This window comes from Anolis sagrei, chromosome 2, assembly GCF_037176765.1.
Source record: "Anolis sagrei isolate rAnoSag1 chromosome 2, rAnoSag1.mat, whole genome shotgun sequence".
Classification (NCBI taxonomy): Eukaryota; Metazoa; Chordata; class Lepidosauria; order Squamata; family Dactyloidae; genus Anolis; species Anolis sagrei.
The window spans coordinates 233,740,704-233,755,826 of record NC_090022.1 but is presented as its reverse complement, the minus strand read 5'-3'; the positions used below and the strand labels follow the sequence as shown (position 1 = coordinate 233,755,826).

The following is a 15,123-nucleotide window of genomic DNA, read 5'->3' as shown; positions in this document are numbered from 1 at the left end:
AGACCACTAAGATCATCTATAGGGGCCCTGCTCTCGGTCCCTCCGCCTGCACAAGCACGGCTGGTGGGGACGAGGGACAGGGCCTTCTCGATGGTGGTCCCTCGACTTTGGAACTCCCTGCCATTAGAGATCAGAACTGCCCCCTCCCTCATGACGTTCAGGAAACTAACAAAGACCTGGTTGTGGAACGCGGCATTTGACAACTGATTTAATTCTTTGCCCACATGAAAGGAGGATGATGAATGGGATTGTGATGGTGTCGGATGATTTGGCTCTTTTAAGTGGCATTGTGTGGTTATTGTATATTTTTGGTATGTTAACACATGTTGTGAACCGGTCCGAATCCCTCTTTGAAGGTGAGAGGGTCGGCATATAAAACCTCGAAATAAATAAATAAATAAATCATAAGAAAACACAGGTGTCAGTTTTGGATTTTTGGATAAGGGATGATCAACTTGTATAATGTCTGAGATTGTAGGCATTGTTTTAAAGTTGTCAAAAGCATGATGGTCTAGTATGATTCAAAATGTATGTTTGACATCTTGTGCAAAAATTCTGCTCTTCAGAAGAAACTGGGTGGAATTACTGGAAAGAGATTTATCAAAAGTTCAGGATTTTGTAAGAAAAGTGAAGGAATGACTAGAGAAGGCGATGGTAGATTGGATCTACCTGCCTTGAGTGGATTACTGCTTGTAGGACATAGAAGGTCCACATGCCCCTATAATAATCTCTGGCAAGTTGCAGAACATTTTGTAGCAGCTTGGAAGGTGATAAATGGATGGTTCCCAGTGGGACCATCCATTTCATTTCCTGAACTTCTGTTTGTATAACAGCAAGTATATGTTTAAACATAACTTTTTGCTGAGGTTCATGTTACATCTCATTTTTTTTCTTAAGGTAGGATTTCTTGATGAATTGGGGCCCAGATAACCTAACCAAAGTATAACTGCATCGCTTATGAAATCTGAGTATATCACATTTGCATCAGTATCATGGAATTTTTTGAGATATAATAGGCATGGGTCTGGACTGTTGGAAGATGCACATGGCAGGAATTGCAGATGTTGAGGGCCTGAGACTTGATTCTTTTGCCTGAGTAAATTTAAAGATGTAGAAAAAAACTATCATTGATGCACATTAAGATGCAACACATTCAGAATTCCAAAATATGTCAGAGTGAGGTATTGAGAGTTCAAAGTGTGTTTGTGGGTCGTTTATGCTAAGTAGAGAATTTTAATTTCAACCTGTTCAAAAATCATTAGGGTATTAGTAGTTAGAGCGACCTTGAGACTGGCATTATGCTACTTAACTAAGAGTTGCATGGGTTTCCTGCCAGACAATTACAGTAATCTGGTACTGCAGCAACACAGAACAGATTTGGCAGGCGTTATGCTTTAGATGTCTAACAATTTCTCTCATGCTCCTTGTGCTCTAGGATGTAAAAACATAAAATAAATGGCTGCTTTATCTCCGGGAAAAAATGTGTTTGTTCAATGTTGATTTTTTTCCCCCATGTTGACATTCACTAATGTTATACTGGAGGGGAATAGTTTGTACCACATCTTTAAACAGAAACTGTATTACATCTTTAAGCTGTGGGATAGTAAACTTCAACTGAAACACTTTAGTTACAAGCCAGGCTTGATAGTGATAAAGATATTGTATGCTATTAACTTTAAATATGATGCTATTTTTATTTCATATTTACATCAGTTTATATTGTGCAGACAAATAATAGTCTTATGCCTTTCCTTAAATATTTAACTAGTCAATTCAGGAAAAAGATTGGGATTCCAAGCACTGTTTCCTTGAAGATGAAGTAATGTTAAAAGTAGACTGCAGGGGAACTAAAGAGAATTGGAAGTCAGGTTCTTACTTGTGTGTGTATGGGGAGGGGGGGGGGGTTCAATCCTGTTTTAACATGCACATAATTATTGACATATGACATGTAACTTACATTTATTCAAATGCTGCATTCAATTAGTTTGTCTTTCACTCCTATTTGATCTGAATATTTCCAACTAAGCTTTATACCTGACAGGGTGCATCAACTTTCACTTATCTTTGTCTTCAAGGTAGAATCTGAATTCCATACAATATGTATTCATGTGAAACTCAACCACATATGTACCTTCAGTGCATTTTTGGAGTGCAGAATTTTGGATGTTGACATGACCTATGAATAAGTTGAGAGTAGATCCACAGAGAGGGGAAGGTGCCAGTGCAGCCTTGCAGTCAGATACTGGCCACCACCACCATTTTTTCCCCAGACATTCAAAAAGGCTATTCACAAATTCTAATCTGAGAAGGAGATACAATATTAATAGTAATAGGTACACTATTAGCTCTTTTCAACTAAAGGAACTTGTTTCTTTGGAATTGTGTGGTGAAATAAAGAGGACTAAAAACAAGTACCAAACCCCTCTATCCTCTCAGTGTTCATTTGAGGTACTAAAGACCACCCCTGCCATAATTTCGCTGCCCAGGCATTCATAAAAGCCCGGAAGTAGTGCCCTGGCAAAGAGGATAGAGGGGATTGGTGCTTCTTTTAGATCCTCCTAGAACAGAATATATATGACTGAGGGTGAGATACATACATTGACTTGTGAGTAAATCAATTCAATTTTAAGGAATCTTTTTTTTTAAATCTTAATATTTTTAGACTTTCTGTTATATACAGTAAACTCTGTGTCTCCCTTGAAAATTGCTATAATAAATAGTCAAGAATAGATTTTATGCTTAAAGAGCAGAAACACACTCATTTTATTTCAGTACATCAGTGCTCAAGGAAATAACTATTGTGTTTTATTTTCCATTTGCCTTTTCCTGTTAGAAAACAGACAGTACTTATATTTGATTTTAAAGCTCCCATTCCAATATCTCAGTGTTCAACATACTGTAGTTACACATTACAAGAATGATCAGTGGAGACATTAAAATAGGAGTTAGCAACTGAGGGCTAAGGGGAGAGAAAATACTTCCTCATTTGTTCCCAAAAGCTGCCCAGCATCTTTGTGGTGGAATGTGGGGGGGGGGGGGGATTTCTGCTATGTCTTTTGGGCCCTTTGGACCATTTTAGATGAAGGAAAGGCATATTAAAAAAAAAAAACAAAAACAGGAAGTGCCCAAAAGTTAGTTTCAAGTTACAAAAAAACTTCCCATAGTGGCAGGAGGGGAATAAGGCAAAAAAGCACCTCAGCTCCCCTAAAAATTATTTTGGGAAAAATGTTGCCCCTTTAAACCATGGGAAGTTTATGTGACCCACAACCTGCAGTTTGCCCACCTCTATCTTGAAGCAGCACCGCTCATTCTCATAACTGGTTGGCAATTGATTGTGTCCCCATGTGGAGAAAGCTGTGGTATAACTAAAGTAAGTAAATAAAATAAGCACCAGACCAAGGAAATAGTGTTTATGCAGTGCATAAAACTAATGGGGCATTTTCATTATTTACTAAATGCAAATCAAATATGTTAAACGAGATCTCAGTGTTTTCATTGTTTTGGAAGTTTTCCAGAAAATTCATGTCACTGATTTCTTCAGCTAAAATGTTTGGTTCCAGATGAAAGATTTATGCTTCAGTCTTTGTAACATAGTGATATTAAAGAATTGTGTTAATATAACTCAACACCAGATTATTAGTTATACTGAGCTCACTGACTCTTGATAGGATTGTATTCCCATTGATAATAGAATGAGTCTGGAATACATCGAAATTTACATGCCAGATTCAGTGATTTGTTTTTTTCTTGCCACATATTAGGTTAGAATATGCAGCAAGACTGTATTAGAGAGTCAGTGAAGTATCTTTTTCCCCACGTGGTCACTGCGATTTACACATATGGTATAATCCGGCGCTCGCGCCGGCAGCAACGGAAGGTTCACGAGACTATTTTGACCGTTAGAGCAGCCCCTCCCGCCCCTCTCCCCTCTATAAATAGCCGTCAAGAGGGGCTGCAGCCAGTTCTTTAAATCCGCGCTAAAAAGGCAGTAACGGATAAGGGAAAGAGACGTTTAAACTAAGAATAATGACTACTTCTTTTAAGAAATGTGTGTCGTGTCCGAATAAATATCCGGATAACGATGCACACATTAATTGTCTTGTTTGCCTGGGAGAGGAGCATCTCTCCCAGGCATGTGAGATCTGTAAAGCTTTCACGCCGCAAACGAGAAAGAATAGAGAACTTCGTTTAAAAGCGGCGCTTTACGAACAAGCTCTTCTTCCTCCAAATGCAATGGAGGAAACTCCTGAGAAGATTGACCCACTACTTGTGAAGAAGAAAGTAATTAAAATTAAGAAGATAAAGCCAATTAAGCCCTCAGAGAGAGGTGAAGCGGCTCAAAATACTCTGAAGAAAATTAAGCCGCAAAACCCCTCTAAGGAGGGAGAAAATGACTTGCAAAGCCAAACGCCAAATAAAATGGCGCCTTCGGCTTACGATGAAGACACTATATCTAAAGCTGAGGGTTCGGCTCCTCATTTACCTGTTGAAGCACCCTCAAGAAGTCTGGCAGCCACGGAGGCTACAGCAGAAGCCTCTGTATCCCCACCGATCCTGATTCACGATACCGTAGGATCGGTATCGGGAGCGCCTTCCTCGCCAGTAAGGCTCTTGGAAGGGAGTCCAGGACGCGCTCGGGGTCGAGCGCCTTCAAGAAAGATGGCGGAGAGCGGGGGACGCCGGCGTCGAAGCTGCTCGGCGTCGAAGCTCGCAGGCTCCGCCTCAGACTCCACCCCTAACTCCTCCCCCTTGAGGAAGCGAAGCGGGGAAGGGAGAGCTCAAGGGAGCAAAAAGGACGCTTCTCATGTATCGAGACGGCAGGATCAACAGCGCTTTCCTCCGTCTCCTTTAAAGAGTCAAGGAAGCCAGCCCCAAGGAGGCACTAATCAAGGAGGCCAATACCAACCTCCACCCCCTTTTATGCCTTATGGAGGCATGAGTCAAGGAGTTCAATGCCAACCTCCTCCCTTTCAATACATGAATCAGGGAGGTATGGCCCAAGGAGGACAGTGCCAATACCCTCCTATATATATGACTCAAGGGAGCATGAACCAAGGGGGGCAATACCCACTCCCCCTTCCTTTTATGAACCAAGGAGGTTTCTGGCAAATGGCTCCAAATGGCCAGATGTTTTGCTATGGAGCGCCAGTGCCTATGCAATGGCCCTCTACCAGTACCAATACTAGTAATAATACTACAAACAGTGACTCTGTACAAGGAATTAAAACACATTCAGGCAAAAGAAAGAGAGCACATACTCAAGTCCAGGAACCAATAGATTCACAGGACCAGTTATCACCAGTACGGCATGCTGAGATACCACTCATAGATGAATCCCAAACATCTGATGAGGAAATGATTATTCAAGAAAATGATAGAGAAGCAGAGCAGGATCCTAATAATGAAGACTACTCTAAGTTTGCATCATTAATAACTAGAATGATCCGTGCGCTTGACCTTCCAACTCCTAAACAGCCAGAGTCTGTGGAAGACCCTATGTTTCCTGCGGAACAGCAGGAATCCAATATCTCAACTGCTCTTCCAGCATTGCCTTATTTGTTGAAACTTACTAAAACAATTGAAGGCTCTCCTTCTTTGACCCCTGCAATTCCGAGGAGAGTGGATAATCTTTATAGGATTGATGTATCCTCTGCGAATTGGATAGCTAGGCCTCCAGCACCAAACACTGTCATAGCTGAGGTTGCTCATGGACAAAAAGGCAAGAAATTAAACCCTACTCCTTCAGATAAAGAAGGAAAGAAATTAGATGCTATGGGGAAAAAGGCCCACATAGCGGCTGGACTCTTTACTAGGATGGCTCATTACGCCACGTACATGAGCGCATACCAGACTTTCCTATGGAATAAAGTGCATCCATTTATGGATTACATCCCGGAAAACGAGCAACGCCTGCCAAGGGCATTCTACACTGAGGCTATACTGCTAGCAAAGTTCCAAAAAGACTTTGCTAAACACATGGCAGAAACTGCAGGGAAGATCTTCAGCAATGCGACATCAATAAGGCGGCATGCATGGCTTCGTGCGTCAGCACTATCAGAAGAAGGACGCTCTCTTGCAGAGCACTTACCATTGCACGTGGAAGGCCTTTTTCATCCCACGACAGATGAAAAGCTGAAGCATAACCAGGAGATGAAAAAAACCATGCAGATTTATGGCTTTCCTCGACAGGGATATTCCCAGCAAAAACCTCGATGGCAGACATCTCCTTCGTATTTTAGAAGAAGTGCTGGTAATTTTTATGGAGGCCAACAACGTCAACGTGCGCCTCAAAATAATAAGCCGTATCTCCCACGGAAGCAGTCTTATGGGGCGAGGAATAGGTTTCAGCCGTATCAGGGTAAACCCAGTCGCCCAGGAGGAAACAAACAGCGTTTTTGACATTTCCTCTACAGGCGATGGAACATCTGACTCGCCTGACCTAGTTTCTTCCACATCGTTACAAGACTGTACTCCTCATGTTTATAGAAACTTAAACAGTGTTAATTCTGAGTTACCTTTCTTTGGAGCACGTTTAGCTCCTTTTTATGATGCATGGTCAGGTATTACTACTGACACATGGGTACTTCAAATTGTTAAAAATGGTTATTTGATTGAGTTTGATAGTTTACCACCAGTTGGGCATGTTAGGGCCACATCCCCTTCTCCTGTACTTTTAGATGAGATTAAGATATTACTCTCTAAAGGAGCAATATGTCCGATACCACCATCATTATATGGACAATGTTTTTTCTCGAGATACTTTTTGATTTCTAAGAAAGGAGGTGGCCTACGCCCAATACTAGATTTACGAGGGGTAAACAAGTTTATAATTACTAAGAAATTTCGCATGGTTTCACTTAAAACAATTCTTCCTTTGTTAAATAAAAATGTTTGGTTCGCATCGATAGATTTGAAAGACGCTTATTTCCACGTCTCCATTCATGTGCACCATCGTAGATTCCTAGCCTTTATGGTCGGAAATCAGGCCTTCCATTTCAACGTCTTGCCATTTGGTTTAGCGACAGCACCAAGGGTCTTTACTAAATGCATGTCCACAGTGGCGGCTTACCTCCGCACAGCTGGTATAACGGTGTATCCGTATATTGATGATTGGTTGCTTGTAGCACATTCAAGACAATTATTACTTACACATATCAACAAAACTTTATTTCTTCTCCAGTCCCTAGGTCTGATAGTGAACTGGGAAAAGTCCAATCTCATCCCTTCAAGAAGGATGCAGTTCATTGGAGCGCTCTTGGATTCGGAGGATCAAAAAGCGTACCTGCCCGAGGAGCGCTTCAAGAAGTTGCAGGACCTTGTATTACAGGCGTCAAGAAGAGACGTCGTAAGGGCCAGACAGATTCAAGTATTGTTAGGACACATGGCGTCAACAACTGCTGTGACTCCTCATGCGAGGCTGCATTTCAGACCCCTACAGTCTTGGTTCCTGTCGGTCTTCGACCCTTTGTTACACCAGTCCAATACGCGCCTGTCTTTGCCTTTGCAACAACGCAACCACCTGTTGTGGTGGGCGGAGCGCCACAATGTCTGTACTGGCCTTCCTTTTCATCAGCCCAGGCCTTCCAAGATTCTGACCACAGACTCCTCACTCATGGGTTGGGGAGCGCATGTAGACGGATTGACCGCCCAAGGGTCATGGACGTCGATAGAGACGACATATCACATAAATCTGTTAGAGTTACTAGCGGTAGAGAAGGCACTGAAGTCATTCGAACCGGTCCTAAGACATCAGGTGGTCCAACTGGTGACGGACAATACAACAGTAATGTTTTACATAAACAAGCAGGGAGGAACTCACTCAAGAGGATTGCTAGAGATAACACTCAGGCTGTGGAATTGGTACATAGACAGGGGCATTTTTCTCATGGCGATACATCTACCAGGAGAGCAAAATGTGTTAGCGGATTTCTTGAGCAGGAATCCTCTCACTCACCACGAGTGGACTTTGAACAGACAAGTTGCAGCCCTACTTTTTCGGGCCTGGGGAGAACCGGAGATAGATCTCTTTGCCTCGGCCCAGAACACTCAGTGTCGACTGTTTTGCGCCCGGGACTTCAGGAATCTGATGACCAATTGTCTAGGCGACGCGTTTCTTTTGCATTGGGGGGAGCGGAGTGTGTATGCGTTTCCCCCGTTTCCTCTTATTCATCGGGTAGTGTCGAAGCTACTCCAGGATCGAGCACAAGGGATACTAATCACCCCATGGTGGCCGAGGCAGCCATGGTTTTCCCTAGTTCTAGAAATGTCCAAAAGAATATTCAAGCCACTACCTCAGAGGGAGGACTTGTTGACGGAGCAGGACGAACGGGTTCTATACCCGGATGTCCAGAAGCTGAGATTAACGGCATGGCGCATATTTCCAGTCCAGTCAGACTTATTATAGAAGCTGCCCAGAGACAATCAACAAAAAGATCCTATATTTACAAGTGGTCTAGATTTTCAAAATTTACTCAGATCAAAGGGGTAGATCCCTTGACAGCGCCAACTTCAATAATATTAGATTTCTTGGCACATTTAGTTGATTTGGGTTTGTCCTGGTCCTCTTTAAAATGTTATTTGGCAGCCCTTACTTGGTTTAGGCGTAAAGTAGGTATGCCGTCGTGTTTTAGTGACCCGATGGTATCCCTGTTTATGAGAGGTTTGAAGAATCTGAAACCTCCGATGGCGCCTATTGCCCCGTCTTGGAGTTTGGAACTGGTGCTTACGGCTTTGTCCAAGCCACCATTTGAGCCGTTAGCAACGGTGGACATGGCATATTTGTCCTGGAAAACAGCATTTCTAGTCGCTATTACTTCAGCCCGTAGAGCAGGGGAATTGTGTGCCCTGAGGTGTGACGAACCCTATATGAGGATTCATAAGGATAAAGTAGTTCTTAGAACTGATATATCCTTCCTTCCGAAAGCGACGAGTAAATTCCATACGTCGCAAGAGATTATATTACCAGCTTTTTTCCAAAATCCAACTACTTCTTTAGAGAAGAAGCTACATTTGTTAGATGTACGTAGAGCTCTTGTTTATTATATTGATAGAACTAAGACTTACCGGAAATCCACGAGGTTATTCCTGAAGTATAGGAAGGACTCCATGGGTTTTCCTGTATCCTCGCAGAGGTTTGCGTCGTGGATTGTTTCTACTATAAGACTTGCATATCAGATGAGTAGGAAAGACTTACCTTTACAGGTTAAAGCACATTCTACAAGAGCAGTAGCCACCTCGACGGCGTTTCTCCGGGGCATCCCACTTGAAACAATCTGCAGAGCAGCCACCTGGTCCAGACCGACTACCTTTGTGAAGCATTACAAGTTGGATGTAACGTCAAAGACAGATGCAGCCTTTGGCAGGGCGGTGCTTTTTTCAGCTGTGGCATGACGCCCACCGTCCAAGGTAGCAGCTCGCTAGTCTACCATATGTGTAAATCGCAGTGACCACGTGGGGAAAATATAGGTTGCTTACCTGTAAACATAGTTTCCCAAGTGGTCACCTGCGAATTTACACAACCCGCCCATCCTCCCCTCTACATTTAGTTGTCATGCCCAGCTCTTCTATATAGCTATTTAGTGACGGAAGAACTGGCTGCAGCCTCTCTTGACGGCTATTTATAGAGGGGAGAGGGGCGGGAGGGGCTGCTCTAACGGTCAAAATAGTCTCGTGAACCTTCCGTTGCTGCCGGCGCGAGCGCCGGATTATACCATATGTGTAAATTCGCAGGTGACCACTTGGGAAACTATGTTTACAGGTAAGCAACCTATATTTCTGCATCATCAACCCAATTCCTAAAGAGGCTTAGTTAGTGTGTGGTTTCCAAGGCTTTTAATCATCATTTAATCATCATTTATATATATATGTATTGTTTCAAACTGCCCATTTTGAATGATTTTTAGTTTTTGATATTATCTGTGTGTATTTGAATTAGGTATTTCAGTTTAAAACTATATAAGTGTTCTGAAAAAATGTTTGAAAGATGGGAGAAATACTACTTTGAAGTCTGAAATTTTGCCAGTCTTGGGTTTTGGAAGGAGAAAATTAAGTATTTGGTTGCATCTGTTGCTTTCTCTTGCATTTTGAATGAATTATTTCCAAACTGCAAGTTCAAATTGTTTCTATTTGTTGTTCCATTGTATCCACTTTGCTTTGCTGTTATCCTTGTTCATTGTAGAGAATGATTTTTGACTTTGTGGCAATCTGTAGCTACTGGGAGTTTCATATGATTCTAAAAGGTGCCACTTTTGGTTGAGAAGAACTGCATTTTTCTTTCTGCTGAGACAGACACTCACATTGTAGAAAACAATTCATCTACTTGTAGAGCATCTTTCACTCTTGCTACTGTCATAGAAACAGCCTTCCCATTTTTCTAGCATATAGCCAGATTTCAAAGGAACTAATTGAGTCTTTATTGTTGTATGGCTAGTTGGCTTGCCCTGTGTAAGCAAACAATTTATCTATGTTCCCAGTTTGCTTTCTTTAGCTCCTTTAAATTGTGCCTTATAAATAGGTGCTTTCCATAATGCAATACATTTGAGAATTACTATATTTTTCAGATTAAATGTTACACTACAGACATAAGAGGAACCAATAGATTTATAATACTTCTGTTTCTTCCTTAGGGTTTTTTATCCTTCATGAGTGCTCCGCTTATAGGTGCTCTCTCAGATGTCTGGGGAAGAAAATCATTTCTTCTGGTTACTGTTTTCTTCACTTGTGTCCCAATTCCATTAATGAAGATAAGTCCATGGTAAGTGGCACAAATAACGGTAGGGGTCTTTGGCATGTTGAAGAAATGAGAAGGGTATTGGCTCAGTTCTTTTAATTGGGATGTTCAAAATGGAACGCTTAATTAGTGATGGTAGAATAATGAAGTTAATGTTTCTAATAGTTGTAAAAGGACTTTTTGCATGGTTACATTATAACAAATGTCATTTAACTCTACAGGTGGTATTTTGCTATGATTTCGGTATCTGGAATTTTTGCTGTTACCTTCTCTGTAATATTTGCCTATGTAGCAGACATAACACAAGAACATGAAAGAAGTACGGCATATGGACTGGTGAGACAACTTCTTAAAGATCTTAAAAATCTAGAATGATGACTTTGCAGATTGCTATTCTGTTCTTTGCATTGTAGTATTGATTGGTAAATTCATTTTAACAAAAACAAGTAGCAGTAGATACATTTTAGTTTATCCTAGACAGATAGTGCTTCAGTGTAGTTCACCCAGCTGTCTTTGAGGAAGAGAAGGATAGCTTCCCTTGCAACTATAGCAGCCTCATATGTGATTAAAGAAGAACAGAATGTTAGAGTTTTTCATTCCTAGACTCATAGTCAAGAAACCAGAACCTGTGTTTGGCAGTCATCTGTATCAGGTGTGTAGTATCCTGTTGCAGGATATGGAGCTGGATAAGTTTACTTACCAGATTGCTTGTGACATGGAGTCTTTCAGTAAAGCAGGGAAAGAATCTGGAGCAAATGGAGTCTGAACTCTTCCTAGACACCATGCTAACTCATACTTTGGCCATATTATGAGAAGACACAATTAACTAGAAAAAAACTATAAGGTAGAAGGTAAGGTATAGTAAGGTAGAAGGTAGCAGAAAAAAAAGGTAGACCACTTTGCAGATGGATAGATTCCATCAAGGAAGCCACGGATTTGCCCAGACCACAGTAGTTGATAGCAGGGCTTGGGGGCCTCTCATTCATTGGGTGGCCATATGTTGAAGCCAACTTAACAGTACTTATAATAGCAGACAACAATGTTTAAGCTGTAACTACTTTGTTGACTTACTTTAAATTGATAGATTGGAAAAGATGAGTGATTTATATAATTGCCAACAATGATATGTGTGTAATTTGTTACTTACCTGGTTTGGGAAGCTGCTGGACTCCAATCAGTTCTCCTGTAAGGCATGCGTGCTCATCTATCTCTTCCGAGTTAACAACATTATTTGCCTTTCGAGAGGGAAAAACTAGAATTGTACGCAGAGATTGCATTGTAGCAGAATGGGGATTGTCCTGATAACTTCCTTTGTACTCTGTGAAGGAGAGCAAGAGTGAGGTGTTGATTAATGTATTGTCAAAATAGGCTATTATATAGGTTAAATTTGTAACTTGGGATTCACATGCACCAAGAGGTTTTATGTTGTTGGAATGTGTATGCCTTTCTTTTTGAACAAAATGTTGAGGAATAGATGGGTTTCCACAGTTTGCCATAATAGCAGTGTCCCATAGTGAGTTTCCCTTGCAGTTTATGCTCACTACCTCATTTGGAAGAAGAGTACTCTATGAGTTACTATGTCATGTGAAAAGTAACAAAGAAAGATATTTATTATTACAATAGTAATTTTCCTAGATTGTAGTCTCATTCATCAGATGAATAAAACTAGCATTTTAGACATCTATACAGTAGAGATGGTTCATTGTGAAATTATAGAAGGTAAATTGAATGTTTGAAATACTGAGATTCTTGATGTTGACAGTATTATTATCAGCTAGTGGGTTGTGCAAATTTTTGATTGTCCGTTGTAAGTCAGATATAATTCATTAGATTCGTACATATGATGCAATGTTCCAATGCATGGGTTAAAAAATTTAAAATTGAAACTTTCACGTGGTATTTTTGCGTAAATTTCATAAAGATCATAACTCTCTATAATGCAGTTTTAATTCACAGAGTAACCAAGCACAACACTAGGTATGTGTTACCGTACCTCTCAACTCATCAGGGTGGGTGAGGGAGAGGAGGTGGAGGTGGAGCGCCACAGCCTCCATTTGCAATCGGTCAGAGAAAGAGAAAAGAGTTCCGTCCTGGGTTCAGTGGAGCTTTGCAGGCAGGCAGGCACCACGCTGGAGAGAAGGACACTCGATTAGCTTAGCTTTACCTGAGAATCGAGTCCGCACCGAAGAAAGAGAAGGAGAGAAGTTTTGCATGCTGTAGGCTAGGCAGGCACTGGCAAGAGCTTGCTTACTGCTTGCTTATGGGCAACTTTTGCCTTACGTATGTTTTGTGTTTTTGCTGTGTTGCATTTTCAACTATCTTTGAGGGCTGCTGGGATGCTGAGTGCTGACCCATTTGTGTGCATTGGGAACCAAAAACTACACACAACCAGTCGTTTCAGCCAGCCAGAAGCCTTTTTTGCCCCATTTAGAAAATCTTCTAGTGCTCCCGCCTGCCTATTTGTGTGCATTGGGAGCCAACAACCACACAACAAGTTGTTTCAGCTATACAGAAGTCTTTTTTGCTTCATTTAGAAAATCTTCTACCCCACCCCACCCTACCCCGCCATAGCAGCTAAAAAAGATTAAATGTTTTTGACAAATAATTCATTTAGTGCAGGCATGGGCAAATTAAGGCCTGTGGGTCAGAGACGGCCCTCTGGGCCCTTATGTCCGACCCTCATAATTTCCCCCGACCTCTGGGCAAAGGGACATGGCAGGTCTCTGTGTCCTTATGCCAAAAGGATGAGGGAGGAAGGCACGCGGAGGCTGGGAGCCATTTAGAGTGCTCTCAGTTGCCGTGTGCCTTCCTTGGGCCCTCCTCCTGGTATAAGGAAAGGGCGAATGGTCCTGTCCCAATGCTGGAAGAACACTGGCATGCTTTCTCCCATGAAAGCATAAGCAGTTACTACTAGATATAACTCTTTTAAAAGTTCTCAAGTCTATGAGATGTTCTTCTTTCTTTGTATATTATCCCAGTTATTCTTCCCCTTTCTAGCAGACATTAAAGAGAAGCATCAAGAAGCCTTATGCAAAGCAGTCACTTAGTGTTGAAAAGATGTGGGTTTTCTGCTTGTCTAGCCCTGTTTTTTCTTTAAGAGTGGGTCCACTCAGCAGTTATTGTGTCACTATATGAAATATATCTAATTGTCAAGAAGTGCTTCTGATGTGTCCAGGGTCTGTAAAATCATTTCTCTTCCGGTTTCACTAGTATGTAAACATTATAGAGTATTTAAATATCTGGAAAACACATTACTTAACACTGATGAAGTGTTTAATCATTGAGGTAAAATTCAAAGATATAACTGTGTTAATGCTGGTCAGTATACTTAGAGATCTTACTGCATCTTTGAGACTGAGGTTAACTAACTTCTTTCTTCCCATTTCAAAGGTGCTGCAAGACGCTGAGTTTGTAAAAGAGAAGGGCAACTTCTATAGAGCAGGTCATATTGTTGAAATGTTAAGATACCTGTTTGAATGCTCTCAGAATGGTTCTCTATCCATGCTCTGGTTACCTAGCCAAAGCTTCTGCCCAATGAGCTATCTCCCAATTCCTATTTGCCTAGAGCAGTGGTTCGCAACCTGTGGGTCCCCAGGTATTTTGGCCTTCAACTCCCAGAAATCTCATCCAGTTTACCAGCTGTTAAGATTTCTGAGAGTTGAAGGCCAAAACGTCTGGGAATCCACAGCTTGAGAACCACTGGTCTAGAGCCTCTGTATTTAGAAGATAATGGTGAGCCATTAAATGTAAATTACATTTCTTTTCCATATTTTCATTGATCTTAAAGTACTACTGAGGAACAAGAGAGAGGCTCAAATTAATCATTATTTTCTAACTGCACTGGACCTGTTGAATCAATGGACATACACGGGTGTTGCTTTATACTAATGGAAGTTCGATAGGTATCGATTGAAATGTCTCTGCTGTAGTTAAGAGTAACAGCTGGATTTAGGTCAGAGTAAACAGTGCTTGTTTCATGCAGCCCCTGTGGCTAAGTTCTGCTAAAATAATGTGCAATGCTCTGGCAGTGCCACATGTTTCTGTGCCCATAGTTCTATGCACAGGCAGGTAGGAAATTACAGAAACCCACATTTCCATCCTCTTAAGAAAACCTTGTATGTTTTTTCAACTATTAGACTATTTGATGTCCTAATCCCAAATTGCTGCACAAAATAAGTTGCATTTTATGAAATATTAATTTGATTCCCAGATTGTTTCTGCTCTTGGAACAACTGCCCCCTAATTTTGCATATGATCCTACAATTTCCTAATTTGGGCTTCTGGTCCAAGATAATGTGATCCATATTATCAGCAGACCTTCAAACTTAACAGTGTCCAAATATCCCATTGTAGGAAATTGATTCACCATGGCATGGCACAGGGAAGTGAAAGTG

At 41.4% G+C, this 15,123-nt stretch overlaps 1 protein-coding gene across 2 annotated transcripts in view; it reads left to right on the top strand.

Annotated features, from left to right (window-relative positions):
* Window positions 1-15,123, top strand: part of LOC132767287 (hippocampus abundant transcript-like protein 1) — a 50,488-nt gene that overhangs the window by 15,063 nt on the left and 20,302 nt on the right. For both annotated transcript variants that reach the window (XM_060762044.2, XM_067464459.1), the window contains exons 4-5: window positions 10,626-10,753; window positions 10,951-11,065. In XM_060762044.2, coding sequence (XP_060618027.2) covers window positions 10,626-10,753; window positions 10,951-11,065 — 243 coding nt within the window. The remainder of the gene's footprint in view (window positions 1-10,625; window positions 10,754-10,950; window positions 11,066-15,123) is intronic.